Source organism: Dama dama, chromosome 14 (assembly GCF_033118175.1).
Source record: "Dama dama isolate Ldn47 chromosome 14, ASM3311817v1, whole genome shotgun sequence".
Classification (NCBI taxonomy): Eukaryota; Metazoa; Chordata; class Mammalia; order Artiodactyla; family Cervidae; genus Dama; species Dama dama.
Window position 1 is genome coordinate 49166874 of NC_083694.1, and position 24253 is coordinate 49191126.

The following is a 24253-nucleotide window of genomic DNA, read 5'->3' on the forward strand; positions in this document are numbered from 1 at the left end:
CCACATGCTATGGGGCAACTAAACTTGCATGCTGTAACTACTGAGCCCAAGCATCACAACCAGGGAGAAGGCCAGGCACCACACTGAAGAGCTCGTGTGCTACAACAAAAGATCCCACGTGCTACAACTAAGGCCTGACAGAGCCAAGGAAATACATAAATATTTTAAAAAGAATATATAGAGAACTCCTATAACTCAACAACAAAACACCCCAAATAACCTGATCAAATATGGCAAAGAACTGGAATAGACATTTCTCCAAAGAAGATACACAAATGGCCAACAAACAGAAAAGATGCTCAACATTACTAATCATTACGGTAACGCAAATCAAAACCACAATGAGATATCACCTCATGTCACTTGGATGGCTACTATCAAAAACAAGCAAACAATGGAAAATGACATGAGTTGGCAAGGATGTGGAGGAAGTGGAACACTTAGGCACTGTTGAGAATGTAAAATGGTGCAGCTGATAAGAAAAATAGTATGGTGGCTTCTTGAAAAATTTAGTATAAAATTATCATCTGATCCAGCAAGTCCACTTCTGGGCATATACCCAAAAGAACTGAAATCAGGAACTTGAAGAGACATCTGTACACTCATGTTTATGGCAGCATGATTCACAGCTGGGCCTCGCTGGGGGCTCAGACAGTAAAGAATCTGCGTGCAATGCAGGAGACCCGGGTTCAGTCCCTGGGTTGGGAAGATCCCCTGGAGAAAAATGCCAACCCACTCCAGTATTCTGACCTGGAGAATTCCATGGAGAGAGGTTACAGTCCATGGGGTCGCAAAGAGTTGGTCACGACTGAGTGACTAACATAACTATTCACAATTGCCAAAAGGTGGAAGCAACTCATGTGCCCATCGACTGATGAATGGATAAGCAAAATGTGACCCATCCATGCAGTGGAATATTATTCAGCTTTAAGAGCTGGGCTCAAGTTCAGCTCTCCCATTTCTTAGCAGGGTGACCTTGGGCAAGTGATAACCTCAGTTTCCTCATTTGTAAATGAGGGTAACATTAGGACAGTCTTGTAAGTTATTGGTGACATAATACAAATAAAAGCATGTATATGTTTTTAGAAGAAAACAGAGCGAATGTAAAATGTTCTCTATTGTGAGCAGGAGGATGTGCTCTGGAGTCGGAAAGCCTAGAGTTCAAGCCCCACCTCTGCTACTCTCCAGCTGGGCAGCCCAGGGCATGGGTCTTTGCTTCTCTGCTGTTGCTCCTTGAGCTGCAAAAGTGAGTTTCATAAGCTAGGCTTCACAGAACTGACAAAACGTACTGCTTGATGAAGTGTTCAAAGTAGTAGGAAGACATTTTTGAAATTAATGTATGTGTGTATGTGTTTGATCTATTTCTTTTTAACTTTTAGGTTCTTGGCTGTCCTGTCTGTCCCCTTACCCCAGCCCCTCACTGCCTCAGAAAGGGATGGAGTGCAGAAATAGTAGGAAAACAGGGTTTTCTAAAGAATAAGGATATGAGGTAAAGGCCAGGGGCTGGTAGGACAGCGAGCCTGGGAGTGGAATGAAACAGGAAGTCTCTCTGCTCCCCCATCGGCTAGATCCTCCCTCCTGGTCTCCTTGGGAGAGCCCTGGGGATGAGCAAGGCTCCGCAGAGTCTGGTACCAGCGCCCCAGCCTCCCTCTGTGACCTCAGGCAGGATCCTCAGCCTATCTGTGCCCCAGCAACCTCACTGGGGCAGACTACAGCCCTTACCTCCTAAGGATGGAATGAGTTAATACACTCGAAAATGCAAAGAGCAGGGCCTGGCATGGAGCAAGCCCTCAGTAACCGTCAGCTGTCCCTGTTATTAACACCCCTGGTCCAGCAACAGCTTCCTGGCTCCCCCACCTCTCTGACTGCTTCCAGGTCTCCATGCCAGGCTCCTTTCCCCTCAGATGCTCCCTGGGATTCTAGGGTTGTGTCTGTTTCCTCCTCACTCTGTTTCTATGGGCTGGGGCTGCTGACCACCCCCTGGACTCCTGGATGTGTATTTCCAACCCCTGGTTCATCTCCAGGTCCCAAACTGCCCGGAGGCTTTCTGAATGCTGAGGTGCTCATTCAACAATCCCTGCCCCCTCCATTCTTGATAATCATATTATCACCCTCCAGCTCATCCAGCCATCTTTCTCCATGGGCCCTGTTGTTGACCCACTGCTTCTTCCAAAAAACTGTCAAACCAGTTTCATAGCAATGGTCCAGGCAGGCTGGAGTATTAATGTGGTGGGCAGAATGGTCTCTCAAAGATGTTGTTCAGTCACTAAGTCGTGTCTGACTCTTTGTGACTCCATGGACTGAAGCGCACCAGGCTCCTCTGTCCTCCAATATCTCCCAGAGTTTGCTCAAATCCATGTCCATTGAGTCAGTGACACTATCTAACCATCTCATCCTCTGCCGTCCTCTTCTTTTACCTTCAGTCTTTCCCAGCATCAGGGTCTTTTCCAATGAGTCAGTTCTTCGAATCAGGTGGACAAAGTACTGGAGCTTCAGCTTCAGCATCAGTCCTTCCAATGAATATTCAGGGTTAATTTCCTTTTGGATTGACTGTTTTGATCTCCTTGCCAGGGAGTCTCAAGAGTCTTCTCAATCCACGGTTTGAAAGCATCAGTTCTTCAGTGCTCAGCCTTCTTTATGGTCCAACGCTCACATCCATACATGACTACAGGAAAAACCATAGCTTTCACTCAAAAATGCCCACGCCCTGATCTCTGGAAATATAATCCATTATGTGGCAAGAGGGACCATGCAGATGTAATCAGTGATCTTAAAATAGGGAGGCTATCCTAGTTTATCCAAGTGGAAGCAGAGAACTTACTCTGGCTAGTTTGGAAAGAAGAGATGGGGATCTTGCTGAGTCTTCACTTAACAGCCCCAGTGCTCCTCTTCCTGGGAAAGGAACTAGTAGTAAAGAATCTGCCTGCCAATCCAGGAGACACAAGAGACGTGGGTTCGATCTCTGGGTCAGGAAGATCCCCTGCAGCAGGAAATGGCAACCCACTCTAGTATTCTTGCCTGAAAAATCCCATGGACAGAGGAGCCTGGCGGGCTACAGTCCATAGGGTCACTAAGAGTGGGACACAGAGTGAGCATGTCCCCCTTACCGAGAACCCCCACTAGACGGCGCCACCTCAGCCTGTGGCGTGAATGAGGATCTCTAGACTATAGACAGGTATGTTTCACTGACAACCCCACCCTGGATTACACAGGGTGGGAATCGCCCTAGCTTAGCCAATTACCTTGTCATCTCAGTTAACCTACAAGGAATTTCCAATACTTAGATATTAGATGTTCCCAAAGCTAAATTTACAGGAAAAAAGCTTTTTAGTTTCATTTTTAGAAGTTTGAGTCAGCCCAGTCTGAAACTCAGCCCCACCTCCCCCACCTAGCTATGTGATTTGGGCAAGTCCCTTAATTTTTCTGAGTTCCATTTCCACGTCTTCAAATGAGGATAATAATGATAAGAGCAGTTCTTACCCACACAGGATTTGTTTTGAGGATATAATTCTATAAATATGTATAGAACATACATAAAAGATAAATAAAGTCATGAGAGATATGGTAGTTCAGTTCAGTCGCTCAGTCGTGTCCGACTCTTTGTGACCCCATGAGTCACAGCACGCCAGGCCTCCCTGTCCATCACCAACTCCCGGAGTTTACCCAAACCCATGTCCATCCAGTTGGTGATGCCATCCAGCCATCTCATCCTCTGTTCCCTTCTCCTCCTGCCCCCAATCCCTCCCAGGATCAGGGTTTTTTCCAATGAGTCAACTCTTCGAATGAGGTGGCCAAAGTACTGGAGTTTCAGCTTCAGCATCAGTCCTTCCAATGAACACCCAGGACTGATCTCCTTTAGGATGGACTGGTTGGATCTCCTTGCAGTCCAAGGGACTCTCAAGAGTCTTCTCCAGCACCACAGTTCAAAAGCATCAATTTATCAGCGTTCAGCTTTCTTCATAGTCCAACTCTCACATCCATACATGACCACTGGAAAAACCATAGCCTGGTAAGCACTCCATAAATATATGCTATAGCTTTTGTGTATTCTGTAAGCTATTCAAAAGATTATGATCTTTCTTTCACCACACATCCATCAGAATGGTTACTATAAACAACAACAGGAAATAACAGGTGTTGGAAGGATGTTGGGAAGGTAAAACCCCTGTGCACTGTTGGTGAGGATATAAATTAGTGCAGCTGCTATGGAAAACAGCACGGCAGTTCCTCAAACAACTAAAAATAAAATTATCATGTGATCCAGCAAGTCTACTTTTGGGTATATATCCCAAAGAACTGAAAGTAGAGACATGAAGAGATATTTATACACCCATGTTCATAGCATTGTTTGCAATAGCCAAAAGGTAAAAACAACCAAAGTGTCCACTGGTAGACGAATGAATAAACAAAATGTGGCAAATCCACACAATGAATTATTAGTCAGCCTTAAAAAGGAAGGAAATTCGGATACATGCGACAGAATGGATGAACCTTGAGGTCACTGTAGTTGTTTTTCAGTTGCTAAGTCGCATCTCTTTACGACCCCATGGACGGCAGCATGCCAGGCTTCCCTCTCCCTCACTCAGTTAAATAAGCCAATCATGAAAAGACAAATACTGTATGATTCTACTTCTGTGAGGCACCCAGAGTGCTCAAGTCCATAGAGACAGAAAGCAGAATGGTGGTGCTGGGGGCTGGGAGGCAGGGGGATGGGGAGTGGTTTCATGGGGACTGGGTTTCAGTTCTGCAAGACGAAACGAGTTATGGTGATGCATGGGAGTGACGGGTTGCACAACAATGTGAACGTGTTTAATGCCACTGAACTGTACACTTTGAAAAAGTAGTTAAGATGGCAGATTTTATGTTATGTGCATTTTATCACAATAAAAGGATGAGATTATGATCTAGTCCTTTCCTCTGAACTTTTTCCTCTTGGAAGCCTTCCGCCTCCAAGTGAAAAAGCAGCCCCTTCAACTGCTGTGGTGGGAACTGACCGATGAAATCAGCTGCCAGTTCTCAAACAGGGGACAAAAAACTTCCCCGAGGACTGGTGAGATCAGACAGGTGAACCCCCCAGAGTTAGGAGCACTCGGGCTGGAGTCAGGGGTAGGATGGCGTGGGGGTGGGGAAAGGGGTGGGACGGGAGTGCAATCCAGGCAGGATAACACGGCGGGTGGTGGGTACAGATGGGGAGCTGGCAAGTGTACCCTCCTCAGGTCTGTTTCATTCCATGTATTTCCCCACAGAGAGTCCACTTGTCACCTTATATCTCAAAGTGCAGGTGTTCACTCAGAATAAGAGAAGTGTGAACAAAAATGACACGGGTACTATACTTCACCCTGTAGATCACCGAAGATCCAATGGGTGGACAACACCCTATACTGGGGAGGGAGTGGGAGAGGGACGCCCACTGCTGGCAGGACACCACATCTGGGAACCTCTGGTGGGCAATGTGGCCGTGCTTGTCTGAGTTACAGCCATACCTGTCCCTGGACACAGCAGACACACCTTCCCATCTGTGAAATGCAGATAAAAAGACTATTCCAGTAATCCTGTTTGAGACTAATAAACAAGATGATGATGTCAGAAATCTTTGTACAGACATGAATTTACATTTCTTTTAGAGAAAAATTGCTTGGGTAAATTTGCTTGCTGTTGTTCAGTTGCTCAGTCGTGTCTGACTCTTTGCGACCACATGGAGTATAGCACACCAGGCCTCCCTATTTTTCACTATCTCCCGGAGCTTGCTCAAACTCATGTCCATCGAGTCAGTGATGCTATCCAATCATTTCATCCTCTGTTGTCCCCTTATCCTCCTGCCTTCAATCTTTCCCAGCATCAGGGTCTTTTCTAATGAGTCAGCTCTTTCCATCAGGTGGCCAAAGTTTTGAAGCTTCAGCTTCAGCATCAGTCCTTCCAATGAATATTCAGGACTGATTTCCTATAGGATGGACTGGTTTGATTTTCTTGCAGTCCGAGGGACTCTCAAGAGTCTTCTCCAACACCACAGTTCAAAATCATTAATTCTTCGGCGCTCAGCCCCCTTTATGGTCCGACCCTCACACCCATACATGACTACTGGAAAAACCATAGCTTTGACTACATGGACCTTTGTTGGCAAAGTAATGTCTCTGCTTTTTAATATGCTATCTAGATTGGCCATAGCTTTTCTTCCAAGGAGCAAGTGTCTTTTAAATTCATGGCTGTAGTCACCATCTGCAGTGATTTTGGAGCCCAAGAAAATAAAGTCTTTCATCGTTTCCATTGTTTCTCCATCTATTTGTCATGAAGTGATGGGACCAGATGCCATGATCTTCGTTTTTGGAATGCTGGGTTTTAAGCCAGCTTTTTCACTCTCCTTTTCACCTTCATCAAGAGGCTCTTTAGTTCCGTTTCGCTCTCTGCCATAAGGGTAGTGTCATCTGCATATCTGAGGTTATTGATATTTCTCCCTGAAATCTTGATTCCATCTTGTGCTTCATCCAGTCTGGCATTTTGCATTACTTACGCTGCATAGAAGTTAAATAAGCAGGGTGACAATATACAGCCTTGAAGTACTCCTTTCTCAATTTGGAACCAGTCCATTGTTCCATGTCTGGTTCTAACTGTTGCTTCTTGACCTGCATACAGGTTTCTCAGGAGGCAGGTAAGGTGGTCCGGTGTTCCCATCTCTTTAAAAATTTTCCACAGTGTGTTGTGATCCTCACAAAGTCTTAAGCATAGTCAATGAAGCAGAAGTAGATGTTTTTCTGGAATTGTCTTGTAAGAAGATAAACAAATAAAAAAGAGTATGGTGTCGACTCTGGTTCTTTTCTAAGAGGCAGCCCAGAACCGGCAGGTGCCAGGGGAAGAGACAAGTGTCACCTGGTCGTGTGGAGCAGCGCGCCTCGGATCCCATCTGAGAAGTGCTGACACAGGCTGGGCGGATCGCTCCACCCGAGAGAAAGCAGTTCCAGGATGCTGGTCACTGAGCGTCAGAGGCGCAGGCATCGGCATTTCATCCCCTGGGCACTGCTGTCCTTTCTCCTTCTCTTCCATCTCCACCCTCCCAGCCTCAGCCCTAAAGTGACTTGGGCTGTCCTATACCTCAGTCTTCTAGGGGATCCTGGAACCTCCCCAGGATGGGACTCGGGGGGTCCCTTAAACGGGGAGTCCTTACACAGTCAGCCCTTCACTGTTTAACCTTTGCTTCTCTCTTCCTCAAAACAAAGTTTATTGAAATAATACACACACACACACACAAAAGCAGGAGCTCCCAGAACATCAGAAGGGAAGAAGCACCAATCAAGAAGGGACAGGAAGGGAACACTGGTGGTTCTCAAAATGTGGTCCTGGAACCAATTCCAGGGGACCCCACTCTGACCTGAACCTGGGGAGCATATAAATATGAAGATTCCTGGGCCTTACCCCAAACCCACTGGATCAGAAAGTCTAGGAGCCCATGTTTAGCAAGCACTCTTACATACAGTGTTTATATACTCTTACACAAAATGGTGGCTCAGATGGTAAAGAATCTGTTTGCAATGCAGGAGACCCAGGTTTGATTCTTGGGTGGGGAGGATCCCCTGGACAAGGAAATGGCAACCCGCTCCAATTCCTGCCTGGAGAATTATATGGACAGAGGAGCCTGGCGGGCTGCAGTCCAAACAGTCAGACACAACTAAACAACTAATACTTTCACTTTATACCAATGGAAAATCCAACCGTTGGCTTGCGGTATTTTTTTATTCCGGAAGAAATGAGCCCCTTTCTCAGTAGACTATAGGTAATAGCCACATCCAACTCTAAAAAATTATAGCTCGCAAGGCACATCAAATCATATAAATTATAATTTGAAAGGTTATTAACTCTGAAATAAGCAAGGCTGAGGCTTTGCAGTGTGTAAAACGGGAGAAAGGGAGACTGTGCACATGGCAGCCAGGATGGTCATTGGCAGGTCTCCTCCTTGCTTGCATATGTGTGTGCTAAGTCACTTCAGTCACATCTGACTCTTCGTTACCATATGGACCGTGGCCTGCCAGACTCCTCTGTCCATGGATTCTCTAGGCAAGAAAACTGGAGTGGGTTGTCATTTCCTCCTCCAGGGGATCTTCCTGACCCAGGGATCGAACTCATGTCTCTTTTGTCTCCTGCGTTAGCAGGCAGGTTCTTTACCGCTAATGACACACAGGAAGCCCGCCCACACCCCTCCCCCCCCCGGCCGCTTACAGTCCTTCAAATCTTCTTCCATTGCTTTTCAGATAAAGGTCAAAATCCTTACTGTGATGTGAAGGAGGCCTACTTGTCACAAGAACTCCTCCTTTCCAATCTGACTCCTGGATGCCCTGGTTTTCTCTCAGTCCCTTGAGTCTACCCCAGGACCTTTGCATATGCTGTTCCCTTCTCCCTTTGTCAAGTCCTCTTTGTCTGCCATATTCCTTTGCTTTAGAGCCCCAGTTTTGGAATGGAATTAGTCACAACTTTGTGGGACCATCCAACTTATGTCCCTCTCTCCAGGCAGCTTCCTGATTGCTGGGACCATGTCTAGTCCCGCCATCACTGTATCCCTAGGCTTGCCTTGGTGCTGTGGCTCCCGGTAAATATTGTGGAATGAATGAATTATAACAGTTCTTACTGTTGACTATGAACAGTTCTCACTAGCCTGGCTATACACAGGCTTCCTGGGCTTCCCTAGTGGTTCAGTGGTTAAGACTCCGTCTGCCAATACAGGGGACATGGGATTGATCCCTGGTCTGGGAAGATTCCAAAGGCTTTGGAGCAACTAAGCCTGTGTGCCACAACTTCTGAACCTGTGCTCTAGAGCCTATGCTTGGCAACAAGAGAAGCCACTGCAACAAGAAGCCTGTGCACCTCAACGAAGAGTAGCCTCCACTCGCTGCAACTAGAGAAAACTTGTATGCAGCAACCAAGACCTAGCACTGCCAAAAATAAAATAAATAAATAAATAAACAGCCTTCCTATTGCCTTTAGGGAATTAAACTTCTTACAGGATTTAGGGAAAAAATTTGGACAGTAAGACCCTGCAGATACCAATATTGATTTTTCCCTGAACCAAATGATTACAAGTGACTTTTATTTTCTTCCTTATACTTTGCTTCCTCCCAGTTTTTAAAAACAAGAAGCATGGAACTACTTCCCATTATCGGAAAAAGTAAACGATGTCAAACTATTACAAAACAAACACTCCAAACAATATTTCAGCCTTGCTGATGAATAGAACTCTTTAGAAGTATGACTGCCTATTTTTTAGGATTGATCTAGACAAATAAAACAATCTTTTTTATTTGCTAGATGTAACCTCTGGGTAATCTGAAGGATGAGTTTTTATTAATACATATCCCTGAATCTTGGCTTCCCTGGTGGCTCAGCTGGTTAAGAATCTGCCTGCAATGCGGGAGACTTGCATTTGATCCCTGGGTTGGGAAGATACCCTGGAGAAGGGAATGGCTACCAACTCCGGTATTCTGGCCTGGCAAATCCCAAGGACTATATAGTCCATGGGGTCACAAAGAGCTGGACACGACTGAACGACTTTCATGTCACATCCCTGAATCTTATTTAGTAGAATGACTTTTAGTGGCATCAATAACATAAACAATAAACTGACTGCTGAATGATTCCTCAGGATGGCTCACAGCTAATCAAAGGTGATCCTTCTGGAACTTCCCTGATGGCACAGTGGATAAGAATCTGCCTGCCAATGCAGGGGACATGGGTTCAATCCCTGGTCTTGGAAGATCCCACATGCTGGCGAGCACCTAATCCTGTGGGCCACAACTACTGAACCCTCACACTAGAGCCCGCAGGCTGCAACTACTGAAGCCCACGTGCCTGGAGCCTGTGCTCTGCAACAAGAGAAGCCTCTGCAATGAGAAGCCTGTGCACCGCAACAGAGAGTAGACCTCACTCGCCACAGCTAGAGAAATGAAAGCCCAGCACAGCCAAAAATAAACAAACAAATGAATAAAAACTAATTTTTAAAAAACGGGTGATCCTTCCGAACAGAAAGGCCCAATGAAGTCAGCAGAGGGGCAATGTTTACCTTGTCATGTTTTATAAAACTGGAAAATGCTGACATGTCTGCAGCTTTCAATTCTTCCAAATGGACCCATGTCCCCACACCCCTCTTTAGAGCAACTCTCCTCTCCCAACCTATTTAAACCATGGGAAGGTGATTTATCTAAGAGAAGACAGAAGCACTCATCAGAACTCTATCCCCAAAATGCTTGGCGTTTCGCGTATCATCTGCTCTCCAGGGAGCCAAAATGACCTCACGCTTTTGGAAATGCAACTGATTCCTTCATAAATTAACCTGACTGTTGCTGGTGGTGGTGACTTATTTCTTAAACTAAGTTTGGGGAGCAGTAAGCTCCAAAAGAATGCTCAAACTACCGCACAATTGCACTCATCTCACACACTAGTAAAGTAATGCTCAAAATTCTCCAAGCCAGGCTTCAGCAATATGTGAACCGAGAACTTCCAGATGTTCAAGCTGGTTTTAGAAAAGGCAGAGGAACCAGAGATCAAATGCCAATATCCGCTGGATCATAGAAAAAGCAAGGGAGTTCCAGAAAAACATCTATTTCTGCTTTATTGACTATGCCAAAGCCTTCGACTGTGTGGATCACAATAAACTGTGGAAAATTCTGAAAGAGATGGGAATACCAGATCACCTGACCTGCCTCTTGAGAAACCTGTATGCAGGTCAGGAAGCAACAGTTAGAACTGGACATGGAACAACAGACTGGTTCCAAATAGGAAAAGGAGTACATCAATGCTGTATATTGTCACCCTGCTTATTTAACTTATATGCAGAGTACAGATATGCAGATGACACCACCCTTATGGCAGAGAGTGAAGAGGAACTAAAAAGCCTCTTGATGAAAGTGAATGATGAGAGTGAAGAAGTTGGCTTAAAGCTCAACATTCAGAAAACTAAGATCATGGCATCTGGTCCCATTACCTCATGGGAAATAGATGGGGAGACAATGGGAACAGTGACAGACTTAATTTTTTTGGGCTCCAAAATCACTGCAGATGGTGATTGCAGCCATGAAATTAAATGACACTTAAAAAAAAAAATAAATAAATAAATAAATGACACTTACTCCTTGGAAGGAAAGTTATGACCAACCTAGATAGCATATTAAAAAGCAGAGACATTACTTTGCCAACAAAGGTCCGTCTTGTCAAGGCTATGGTTTTTCCAGTGGTCATGTATGGATGTGAGAGTTGGACTGTGAAGAAAGCTGAGCGCTGAAAAATTGATGCTTCTGAACTATGGTGTTGGAGAAGACTCTTGAGAGTCCCTTGGACTGCAAGGAGATCCAACCAGTCCATCCTAAAGGAGATCAGTCCTGGGTGTTCATTGGAAGGACTGATGCTGAAGCTGAAACTCCAGTACTTTGGCCACCTCATGCAAAGAATTGACTCATTTGAAAAGACCCTGATGCTGGGAGGGCTTGGGGGCAGGAGGAGAAGGGGACGACAGAGGATGAGATGGCTGGATGGCATCACCGACTCGATGAGCATGAGTCTGACTAAACTCTGGGAGTTGGTGATGGACAGGGAGGCCTGGCATGCTGCAATTCATGGGGTCACAAAGAGTTGGACATGACTGAGCGACTGAACTGAACTGAACTGAACTGAAGCTGTCACTTATTTTTATACAATGAATGCAAATTAGTTTCTGTCCGGTTAGTAACTGTCCTCATTGGTTTCCTTTTCCAAACAGCTTGTTAATGTCAGTGGATCCTCATCTCAACCCTCTGAGGATTCTTCAGCTCTCTGAGAAGAGTCTCTCAGTCTTATGAGACCAAAACAATGACCACTGTGTCTTTTACTGAGCACCACATGCCAACCTCTTTATGTGCATTTTTCACTTAACCCTAACAACCATCCTGTGAGGTAAGAGGTTTACAGACAGGGAAAATGAGCTCAGACTGATTAGTCTGGTTGAAATCACTCAGCCACAAAGTAGCCTAATGAGATTCAAACCCAGGTCTGCCTATTCCAAAGCCTCCACTTTAAAAAATTGCTAGTTTCCTCAAAGGGACCACACTGCTGTGGATGGATACTCTGGGAGGCTTTGGGCATGTGTGTTGGGCGGAATGATATATAGGATATCTATAAACTTTTTTCTTAATTTTGCTATAAGCCTAAAATTGCTCTTTAGAAAATAGTCTTTGAGAAAGAAAAGATGATAGACATTTGATCACATCTTCAAGCAGCTCACTCTCCATGCTCTTTAGGAGAAATAACTATATACTCACTGCTGAAACCTATCTGAAAAGGGCAAGTGTACATCACCAGTAATAAAATGACCTATTGCATTACAAAAAAAAATTACTAGAGTTTTTTAATATTACCAGTTCAATCGCTCAGTTGTGCCCGACTCTTTGCGACCCCATGAATTGCAGCATGCCAGGCCTCCCTGTCCATCACCAACTCCCGGAGCTTACTCAAAGTCACATCCATCGAGTCAGTGATGCCATCCAGCCATCTCATCCTCTGTCATCCCCTCCTCTTCCTGCCCCCAATCCCTCCCAGCATCAGGGTCTTTTCCAATGAGTCAACTCTTCGCATGAGGTGGCCAAAGTACTGGAGTTTCAGCTTCAGCATCAGTCTTTCCAATGAACACCCAGGACTGATCTCCTTTAGGATGGACTGGTTGGATCTCCTTGCAGTCCAAGGGACTCTCAAGAGTCTTCTCCAACACCATAGTTCAGAAGCATCAATTTTTCAGTGCTCAGCTTTCTTCACAGTCCAACTCTCACATCCATACATGACCACTGGAAAAACCATAGCCTTGACAAGACGGACCTTTGTTGGCAAAGTAATGTCTCTGCTTTTTAATATGCTATCTAGGTTGGTCATAACTTTCCTTCCAAGGAGTAAGTGTCATTTAATTTCATGGCTGCAGTCACCATCTGCAGGGATTTTGGAACCCCCAAAAATAAAGTCTGTCACTGTTTCCACTGTTTCCCCATCTATTTCCCATGAAGTGGTGGGACCTGATGCCATGATCTTAGTTTTCTGAATGTTGAGCTTTAAGCCAACTTCTTCACTCTCATCATTCACTTTCATCAAGAGGCTTTTTAGTTCCTCTTCACTCTCTGCCATAAGGGTGGTGTCATCTGCATATCTGAGGTTATCGATATTTCTCCCAGCAATCTTGATTCCAGCTTGTGCTTCTTCCAGCCTAGCATTTCTCATGATGTACTCTGCATATAAGTTAAATAAGCAGGGTGACAATATACAGCATTGATGTACTCCTTTTCCTATGTGGAACCAGTCTGTTGTTTCATGTCCAGTTCTAACTGTTGCTTCCTGACCTGCATACAGATTTCTCAAGAGGCAGGTCAGGTGGTCTGGTATGCTCATCTCTTTCAGAATTTTCCACAGTTTATTGTGATCCACACAGTCGAAGGCTTTAGCATAGTCAATAAAGCAGAAATAGATGTTTTTCTGGAACTCCCTTGCTTTTTCGATGATCCAGCAGATATTGGCAATTTGATCTCTGGTTCCTCTGCCTTTTCTAAAACCAGCTTGAACGTCTGGAAGTTCACAGTTCACATATTACTGAAGCCTGGCTTGGAGAATTTTGAGCATTACTTTACTAGCGTGTGAGATGAGTGCAATTGTGTGGTAGTTTGAGCATTCTTTGGGATTGCCTTTCTTAGGGATTGGAATGAAAACGGACCTTTTCCAGTCCTGTGGCCACTGCTGAGTTTTCCAAATTTGCTGGCATATTGAGTGCAGCACTTTCACAGCATCATCTCTCAGAATTTGAAATAGCTCAGCTGGAATTCCATCACCTCCACTAGCTTTGATGGTAGTGATGCTTCCTAAGGCCCACTCTACTTCACATTCCAGGATGTCTGGCTCTAGGTGAGTGATCACACCATTGTGATTATCTGGGTCATGAAGATCTTCTTTGTACAGTTCTTCTGTGTATTCTTGCCACCTCTTCTTAATATCTTCTGCTTCTGTTAGGTCCATACCATTTCTGTCCTTTATCGAATCCATCTTGGCATGAAATGCTCCCTTGGTATCTCTAATTTTCTTGACATAGTCAGGTTCAAAACAGAGATCTCCTGTCTCTACTTTGACCAGACAGGAGGTACTTATGTCCTCAGTCACTCAGTTGTGTCTGACTTTTTTGTGACCCTATGGACTGTAGCTTACCAGGATCCTCTATCCATGAAATTTTCCAGACAAGCATACTGGAGTGGGTTACCATTTCCTTTTCCAGGAGATCTTCCAGACCCAGGGTTTGAACCCATATCTCCTACACTGCAGGTGGATTCTTTACTGCTGAGCCACTCGGGAAGCCCAGAACAGGAAATAAAACCACCCCCAAATCTATGCCTTGTTATGATAAGGAAGAAACTGCAATTCTTCTTTTTCTTCCTCCCCGCCGCCCTCCCCCCGCCAACTTTGCATACTGCACAGATTTTCTGTGTCCTTGAAAGGAAATCACACCATGGAGAAGAATCTCAAGGGCAGGTTCATGGAGTTAGTTTTAAATCTGTTGAGTTTATGATAAACATAATCAGAAAACTAGGAATAAAGAGAGGAATTTGCTCACTTAGTAAGAACATGTACAAAAAACCTACAGCTTACCTCGTACTTAATTGTGAAAGACTGAATGCTTTCCCTAAGGTCAGGAAGAAGCAAATATAAAGATTTATGCTGGGTCCTGGTGGTTCAGTGGCTAAGAGTCTGCCTTGCAATGCAGGGGACATGGGTTCAATCCCTGGTCAGGGAACTAAGACCACACATGCTATGGAGCAACTAAGCCGATGCTGCAACTAGAGAGTCCGTGCATTGCAACGGAAGATCCTGCATGATGAAACAAAGATCCTGCATGCTGAAACTAAGACCCAATGCAGCAAAATAAATAAACAAATATAAAAAAAGATTTATGCCACTCTTATTCAACAGAGTCCTGGAAGTGCTAACCAGAGAAATAAAGCAAGGAAAAGGAAATGAAAGGCATTCAGATATCCTTTTCTGAAAGGAGAAATAAAATTAATCTTACTGTAGATGACACATTTTATGTATAAAATCCCAAGAAATCTACGAAAACCCTTATATAGAAAGTTCAGTTAAGGTTGCAAGAAACTAAGGAGCATACAAAGATCAACTGTATTTCTGTATACTGTCAATGAACATGTAAAAATAAAAAATGAACAAAATAAAAAATATAATAGCAATTTTATTGTGTGAGTGTGGGTGTGTGTGTTCGTTAAGTCGCTTCGGTCGTGTCTGCCTCTTTGTAACCCTATGGACTGCAGCCCACCAGACTCCTCTGTCCATGGGATTCTCCAGACAAGAATACTAGAGTGGGTTGCCATGCTCTCCTCCAGGGGATCTTTCCTGATCCAGGGATCAAACTCGAGTGTCTTGTGTTTCCTGCATTGGCAGGTGGGTTCTTTACCACTAGTGCCACCTGGGAAGCCCATATACCACTTACAATCACTCAAAAGAAAAAAAAAAGAGAGAATTACTGAAGTGTAAATCTAACAAAACATGTACAGAACTTGTATGCTAAAAATTACAAAACACTCATGAGAGACATCAAAGACCACCTGAATCAATGAAGAAATATACCATGTTCATGAATTGAGAGATAATGTAGTAGAATATCAATTATTCTCACATTGAATGAAGGACTAAACGCAATTCCAAGCAAAATTACAGCATGATATTTTGTATATACAGACGGCTTACACTAAAATGTAAATGAAAAGGCAAAGGAACTAGAATAGGTTAAAAAATTTAAAGAATAATAAAGTGGGAGGAGTCACTCTACCTGATTTAAGACTCACACAGTGATCGTAATCAAGGCTGTGACATAAAGGTAGAGGGACTGCCTCACAGACCCATGAAACATACTAAGGAACTCAGAAACAGCCCCCACAGAAGTATGGCCAGATTATTTTTGACAAACTTGCAGAAGCAATTCAAGAGAGAAAGGATAGTCTTTTTAACAAATGGTTCTGGAACAACTCAATATCCACATGCAGTAAAAGTGAACATTGACCTAAATCTCACATCATAAACAAAAGTGAACCCAAAATAGTTCACAGATTTAAACATAAAACTATAAAGCACTTCAAAGAAAATATAAGAGAAAATCCTCAGGACCAAGGACTTGGTGGCATGTTCTTAGAGATGATACTAAGAGCATGATCTAGGAAAGAAAAAAATAATGACCTGGACTTCATCAAAAGTTAAAATTTTTGTTCTGTGAAATATCCTGCTAAGAGAATGAAAAGACAAGCTATGGATGGGAGAAAATACTTGCAAACCATCTATCTGATGAGGGACTCATACCTAAAATACATAAAGAATTCTCAAAACTTAATGGTGAAAAAACAATTGGATTAGAAATGGTTAAAAGACATAAAGAGATATTTCACCAAAGAGGGTATGAAGAAGGCAAATAAGTATACGAAAAGACATTTAACATCACTATCGATTTGGGAAATGCAAATTAAGGCTATGATAAGATACCACTATACACTTACTAAAACAGCTAAAATAAAAAACAGTGTTAATACTAACTGCTGGTGGGGATGCAGAGAACCCTGTCTCATACACTGCTGTGGGACTAAAAAAATGGTGCAACCACCCTGGATAAGATTCTGGCAGTTTTTCCACAAGCTGAATATATATTAACATATATGTTGATCCATGCAATCATACTCCTAAGCATTCATCTCAGAGAAATAAAACTTATGTTCACAGAAAACCTGTTCACAAATGTTCATAGTAGATTTATTCATAACAGCCCCTAATGGAATCACAATGTTCTTCAATAAGTGAATGGTTAAACATAGGTGGTACATCCATAACATGGGCTATTACTCAGCAATAAAAGAACAAGCTAATAACCTAGATTGATGTCAAAATCATTACATTGAGTAAAAAAAAACAATCAATGGCAAAGGTCATGGACGTTAAGATTCCATTTATGTAACATTCTCAAAATGATGAAAATTATAGAGATATAGAACAGATTAGTGGTTGCTGCGACTTGGGGATGGTGGTGGGGGAAAGTATTGTGAACATAAAAGGAATATCATGGGACTTTCCTGGTGGTCCAGTAGTGAGACTCTGAGCTGCCAAAGCAGGGGGCGTGGGTTCAACCCCTGGTCAGGGAACTAGATCTCACATGCTGCAACTAAGACCCAGTGCAGCTAAGTAAATAAATACATAAAAATAAAAAAGAAGAATATCACAAGGGAGATCTTTTTTTTTTTTTTTTTAGTTGGAGGCTAATTACTTCACAACATTTCAGTGGGTTTTGTCATACATTGATATGAATCAGCCATAGGGTTACACGTATTCCCCATCCTGATCCCCCCTCCCACCTCCCTCTCCACCTGATTCCTCTGGGTCTTGCCAGTGCACCAGGCCCGAGCACTTGTCTCATGCATCCCACCTGGGCTGGTGACCTGTTTCACCATAGATAATATACATGCTGTTCTTTTGAAACATCCCACCCTCACCTTCTCTCACAGAGTTCAAAAGTCTGTTCTGTACTTCTGTGTCTCTTTTTCTGTTTTGCATATAGGGTTATCGTTACCATCTTTCTAAATTCCATATATATGTGCTAGTATGCTGTAATGTTCTTTATCTTTCTGGCTTGCTTCACTCTGTATAATGGGCTCCAGTTTCATCCATCTCATTAGAACTGATTCAAATGAATTCTTTTTAACGGCTGAGTAATATTCCATGGTGTATATGTACCACAGCTTCCTTATCCATTCATCTGCTGATGGGCACCTAGGTTGCTTCCGTGTCCTGGCAATTATAAACAGTGCTGGGATGAACATTGGGGTGCACGTGTCTCTTTCAGATCTGGTTTCCTCAGTGTGTATGCCCAGAAGTGGGATTGCTGGGTCATGTGGCAGTTCTATTTCCAGTTTTTTAAGAAATCTCCACACTGTTTTCCATAGTGGCTGTACTAGTTTGCATTCCCACCAACAGTGTAAGAGGGTTACAAGGGAGATCTTTGATGATGGAATATTCTATACCTTGGTGTGTGTGTGTGTGTGTGTGTTCAGTTGTTTAGTTATGTCCAACTCGTTACAATCCAACAGACTATAGCCCACCAGGCTCCTCTGTCCATGGGATTTTCCAGGCAATAATATTGGAGCAGGTTGCCATTTCCTCCTCTAGGGGATCTTCCCAACCCAGGGATCAAACCTGCATCTCCTGCATTGGCAGGCAGATTTTTTACCACTTGATCTACCTGGGAAGTCAGTTCTATATCTTGGCGGCTACACACAAAGTCATACATGTGATAAAATGGGACAGAACTATATACACACTTTGTACCATTCTCTCTCTACTGTTTGTGAATCTGTCATTTCAAAATGAAAAGCCTTTTAACAATCTGTTGAGTGAAGTCTGAAAAAGACCTGCCTTTTATAGTCATAAATTCCACTGCATTTTTCTTTCAATATTTTAAACCCTTTTCAATTTTAAAAGGCTCAAAGCCACTGTTTGTGTGTGTGTGTTTGTGTGTAGCAGAGTTTTATTAAAGTGAAAAATGATGGAGAAAGCTTCCGACACAGACATCAGAAGGGGGATGGAGAGTGCCCCCAAAGCCACTGTTTTGACTAACTCCTTACTTTCTTCCAATTTCTTTGGCTGTCATCAAGCTGGGACTGTGGACCAAGCCACAGCTAACATAGAGAATGAAATGAAATGAGAGGATACCGTGGCTATGCCCAAGGATTACCCTGATTTACTACTTGGTGGTGGGGGTGGAGGAGGGCTCCGAGGGACCGACAACAGTCTCCAGAAGCTCTGAAAAGGGCAAGAGGCTATTTGTCAAGCTGGGCACTTCAGGTGGCTCTGGCTGCCAGACCTGGAGCAGGTTAAGGTCAAGCACCACCTTCCAAATGGCCCCATCAGGCAGCGGGGGAGGGGATCCTGGGTGGGACATCGCAGAACAGACACGGTCAGCAAAGGACAGAAGGCGCATCTCACTCTGCATCCTGCCCATTCTCACCACGTGTGCCAAGGAGCTCCAGCACATCTGACAACTGGTTATTGGTAGCACACCAAAGATGAGGCGGTCAGATAGCACCATGGACTCAATGCACACGAACCTGAGCAAACTCTGGGAGATGATGAAGGACAGGGAAGCCTGGCGTGCTGCAGTCCATGGGGTCACAAAGAGTTGGACACGACTGAGCGACTAAACAACAACAAAGCACATGGAGGAAGGCAGTGGCTGTTAGCCAGAGGCTGCGCTTCAGAAGAGATCGGAGTCCACAGGGGATGGGGCTTCTGCAGAGATGAGGGGCTGGGAGGGGTGGGGACCGGGCAGGAAGAGATCTTACCTCTAAAACAAGATCTGAGTCTTCATGCCTTCCAATCGTAGTACTTTTATTCAAGACAAAAAAGCCTTCCGCGCTCTTTAGATAGGCTTTCATACTCTCTGCTTTCCCTAGAAAAGGTTTGCGGAAACAAATCTGGTTAGGAAAAGTCCTTTAATTATTCAATATCATATTTAGAATGAATGGAATATACCATAATGTCACAAAAGGAAAATCAGCAGAGGTAGGAGTGGATAGATGGATTTAACAATGATCATACTTACAATTCTTCACATTTTTAAGACTATCTTTAACACTGATATCTGTCATAGATAAGCTTGGTTCTGATTATCAGAGGACACCCTTTATGTAACTCAGAGCACAAACAAGCAATAGCAAAAACAACCCAACAACAAATCTGAATTCCACTGACAATCACTCTCCAACTCCCATTAAGCTTAGTTTGAGGTTAGATATATGCCATAATCAAGTACTAAGAATTACTGACCTACCACTTACTAGTTCAGTGACTCTGGTTGAATTACTTATTCACTCTGTAAACCTCAGTTTTCTCATCTGTAAAATGGGGCTAGTAATACTCTGTATCCCAATGGGTTTTGTGAGGATTGAATGCAGTGATGCATGTGAAGCATCTAAAATGGTGTTTGCTAAACACACTTTTCTCCTACTGTGATTATTACTATTATTAATCTTGGGTTTCGTGAACTTTGACTCAAGGAACCCCAACCTTCTAAAGAGCTTTTTAAAGTGCAGAAGAGTAAATCATCAAGGAAATGGGCATTAGATGATACTTTCTTTTAAGTCACTGTATTCTGTTATATATTTAGGTAGAAAAACAGAATGATTTCTGAAGACAAAGTATTAAGATTATAGCTTAGTCAGGACTCTGTACCTACTTTTTCCTGGTGTTTTAATTATGAAAATGTGAAACACACAGAAAAGTTGAAAGAAGTAGATGGTGAACTCCTATATAACCACCACCCAGATTCCACAATTGACATTTTGCTATATTTACTTTATCACATATCTACCCATGTATCCTTCCATCCATTTTGTATTTCAACACAGTTCAAAGAAAGTCCTGTACCTGTGTTTTGGTTGTATAGGTTGTTCCTTGGTTGCTCAGGGAGTAAAGGATCCACCTACAATGTGGGAGACCTGGGTTCGATCCCTGGGCTGGGAAGATCCCCTGGAGGAGAACATGGCAACCCACTTCAGTATTCCTGCCTTTGGCAGGTTCCAAGATATTGATGATAACCAACACGATAGCCCAGTGCCTCACACTTAGTAGGGGCTCATCCTCACACTTGGTAGTGGATGAAATGGTGGAGATGTTGATGGAAAGCATGACACATCAACATGATGACACATGTTGATGATAATTCACATGACACAATACTTGAATTCCAATCTGAGAGATGTCCGGCTACACAGTGTGACATCCTCCATCTTAACGCCTTGTTAAGAAAGTCTCTTTTCACCTGAAGGGCTACTGAAGTGTGAAGTAGTTGTACCGTGGATAAAAACAAAAGTCATTTAGAGGCTTCCTTGGTTGTCCAAGATCCTGAATGCCACAATGAGGATCAAAGAACCCATGTGCCACAACTAAGACTGGGTGCAGCCAAATAAGTAAAGATTTTTTAAAAAGAAAAAGGAAAAAACCTACTATTAAAAACAAAACAAAAAACAAACAAATGAAAACAAAAAACAAACAAATGAAAACAAAAAACAAACAAATGAAAACAAAAGTCATCTGTGTGTGACTGTAATAGGTCTCTGGTCTGGTTCTGCTTTCCATCAACATCTCCACCATTTCATCCACTACCAAGTGTCAGGATAAACCCCTACTAAGTGTGAGGCACTGGGCTATCCTTTTACAGACATTGCCTCTTTTCATTCTCAGAACAACCCTGCAAGGTAGGTGTCAGTATTGTCCCACTTTACAGAAGAGGAAACTGTGACTCAGAGAGGTTAAGGTCACACAATAGTGTGTGACAACTCTGGACCTTAGTCTATAACCACTGCACAAACCTCCATGTTGCTGGTGGGGCAGAGTGGGGTGGGGGAATTGCGCGATCTGTTGATGCTTGGGACGTGAAACAACAAAGTCTTTAAAATCAGCATTCTATATGCTGAAAGGAAGATGAGACCCTACCTGGGGATAAGAGAAATAAAAATAAGCAGGGTAGTTTATATCTGTAAACTCTGAGGCCTATGAATGTCCCACTAATACTGATGTTTCCATATAATGAGAAATAAAATTTATTAAGCTCACTGTCATGAACACAGGGGAAAGACATTTCTTCTTTCCAAACAACCATGCTCTATTGCCTTCAGTTATTAATCTTCATTGGCAGAGCACCATGTTATCTAAGCAATTAATCTAAAAGGTAAACTTTCAAGAAATGTCTCTGTTGTAGGAAAACCACAGGACAGGCCACTAATTTAAAACTCAAAACTTGGATCATGTATATATTTGTTTGTCAGCTGTCACCCGAGACGACCCCAAAGCTGATGTCTTCTCTCTGCTCAGATGCCCCCCTTTGGGGCAACCTCCTGACCACCGTGGCTACAGGTGCCCTCAGCCATGTTATTCCCCTGTTAGTTTTCTCCTGCTGGGTTGCCTTCCTCTTACTTATCATTCTCTGACTTTTCTTGTTCCTTTATTTAGTTGTGTTTGCTGTCTGTTTCTCTTTCATTCGCTAAGCTATATATTCCTGGAAAACCAGAACTGTGTTGATTTTGTTTTGGGTTTTGGGCCATACTGTGTGGCATGCGGGATCTCAGTTTCTGGACTAGGGGCTGAGCCCTCTCACCCCCTGCATTGGGAGCGTGGAATTAACCACTGGACCACCACAGAAGTCCCTTGATTTTGTTAAGAAGCAATTCTTCATGGGTTTCTTGTGCTCATACCCATCTTCAGAGCAAAGGCACTGAAAAATTTTGTCCTGTACCATCCTTCCAAGGATGCTTATATGGCAAACAGCCTGGAGGATAAAGGTAATGTTTATAATAAAGACAACAGCTCCTTCTGAGGCTAAAGTCAGGCAGGTTTGCTGGCAGCCCCTTTCAAAGACTGAGATTTCCTAAGTCTGGAGTTTCCTATCTGGGACACAGACTCACTGCACGTACAACAGCCACCCTGGCTGTTCCTCACCACCCCGAGGGACTTTCATGGCAACAGGCATCCCTGTGCATAAGTAGCTCTGGCTGCCAGTTGTGTCTGCTGTGCTGTGAGCGGGAAAGTTCTTAGTTTCTGGCCCAGGAGTCTTGTCTTCTGCCAGTACCTATAATCCGGGCAGGCTAACTTTCAAACAGAGTAAAACCTCACACCCTTTGCAGTTGTTCTGTGCAGGGCATCATCTCCAGTGCCAGGGCAGTGCCTGGCACACAGAGGTGCTTGGGCAACACTTGCTGACTGAGTGAAAATAAAAATGACACCTCCAAGCAAGCCAGTGTGGCCAGCGGCTAGGAATCTCTGACAGTAACTACCTTTCATTTTTCCTTTCAGCATCTATCCTAGATAACTTCTTGGAGCATCTAAATTCTATCTCTAGCTTTTGGACTGGACAAGATTTCTCCACCGTAATCTTGCCCTGTGCATCACTTCTTTGTCTGAAAACACTGCAGAAAGTAACTTGAATGTGTTTAGCTCTGTGAATTCATTCTTACTCAGGGCCATGGAGCACCCACTACAATAAAGACCAAGAGAGCTAAAATCATCTGCATTCCTCCTGACCACTCTGGATGGCTCAGAATTGGGCTATAGGAACAAAACTTCTTTTGAGGGCCACAGAAGGCCTCGAAGTTCCTTAAAGAGAGGTGAGGTAAGGGGGGGCGGGGTTTATGACCATTGGGTGGGTATTGTCTATACATCAGGGGAAACAAGGGTTCCTCTCAATTTCAGCGTACCCCCAGGACATCCAAAAGCTGGTGCCAAGCAGGGGCCTGAAGTTTGCTCGCAGGCTACCTCGGGGTGGGGGCGGGGGGGCTGCATTTAGGAAGGAAGGACTGGTGTTGGGATAGCTTATCTGGGGTGCTCCTGGCGACCCGAGCCTGGATCTGAGAGGAGTTCGGCCTCGGGTGGGGCACCGCAAGCCCTTGACCTAGCAGGGCTGGCCTCTTCCGGCGCGGGTTTCCGCCCGCCGCCTCCTTACGTGTCGCTCTCACCTGGCCAGAGGAAGAAGCCCACGTCCCGTCCTCCGCCAAGAGCCCGGCCCGCTCGGGAGGCGCCGGGCTTGCTCCGGGCGAGGCCGCCCGGCCGCGCTCCCGCGGAGTCTCCAGCCGGCGGCCCGCAGCCCGCGCGCCCTCCCGGCCTGTGTACGCGCGTCGCCATGGCAACGCCGCCGGGCCGGCCGCGCTGGTGAGGGGCGTGGCCTGCGAGGGGCGCTGCGCCGCGAGCTCCCGGCGAATTACAGCCGGCCGCAGTGTCGCTAGCCTTCCCAGATCTGCGGTCTAGGGGTACCCAGCCCTATTTCGTGGACGGGGAAATTGTCTCGGTGGTCACAGAGGTAACCCAAAGTTTTTCATCGAGAAAGAAGCAGACTCTATAATCCTTCCTACTCTCCTTTGGTCTAGGCTGGGTGCGTTGGGAGGGGGTGGTCAGGCATGGCAGGGTAATGGAGCTGAACTAGAAGTTTGGAGGTTAGTACCGCCCCTCCCAAATATCTAGTTCTCTCTGTTGCAGAGTAGAAAAGAATAGGGTAAGGTGGGGGGGACCACCACTTCTGGGGGTGGGTGTGGACATGGGGGATGGGTGGGGAGGAAGGAATAATTTTGAAAGGATGAAGGATTCTTCCACTGTTGTTCAGTCGCTCAGCCATGTTTGACTCTTTGCAACCCCATGGATAGCAGCACGCACGCCAGGCTTCCCTGTCCTTCACTGTCTCCCG

The 24253-nt window shown here is 44.4% G+C and overlaps 1 protein-coding gene across 1 annotated transcript in view; it reads right to left on the reverse strand.

Moving 5' to 3' along the window:
* FHAD1 (forkhead associated phosphopeptide binding domain 1) overlaps positions 1-23639 on the reverse strand; it is a 159608-nt gene extending 135969 nt beyond the window's left edge. Inside the window, exons 1-2 of the mRNA XM_061160700.1 lie at positions 23532-23639; positions 19365-19471 (exon numbers count right to left, since the gene is read on the reverse strand). Of these exons, the coding sequence (XP_061016683.1) occupies positions 19365-19457 (93 nt within the window). The 5' untranslated portion in view covers positions 19458-19471; positions 23532-23639. The remainder of the gene's footprint in view (positions 1-19364; positions 19472-23531) is intronic.
* Positions 23640-24253: the final 614 nt, after the last annotated feature.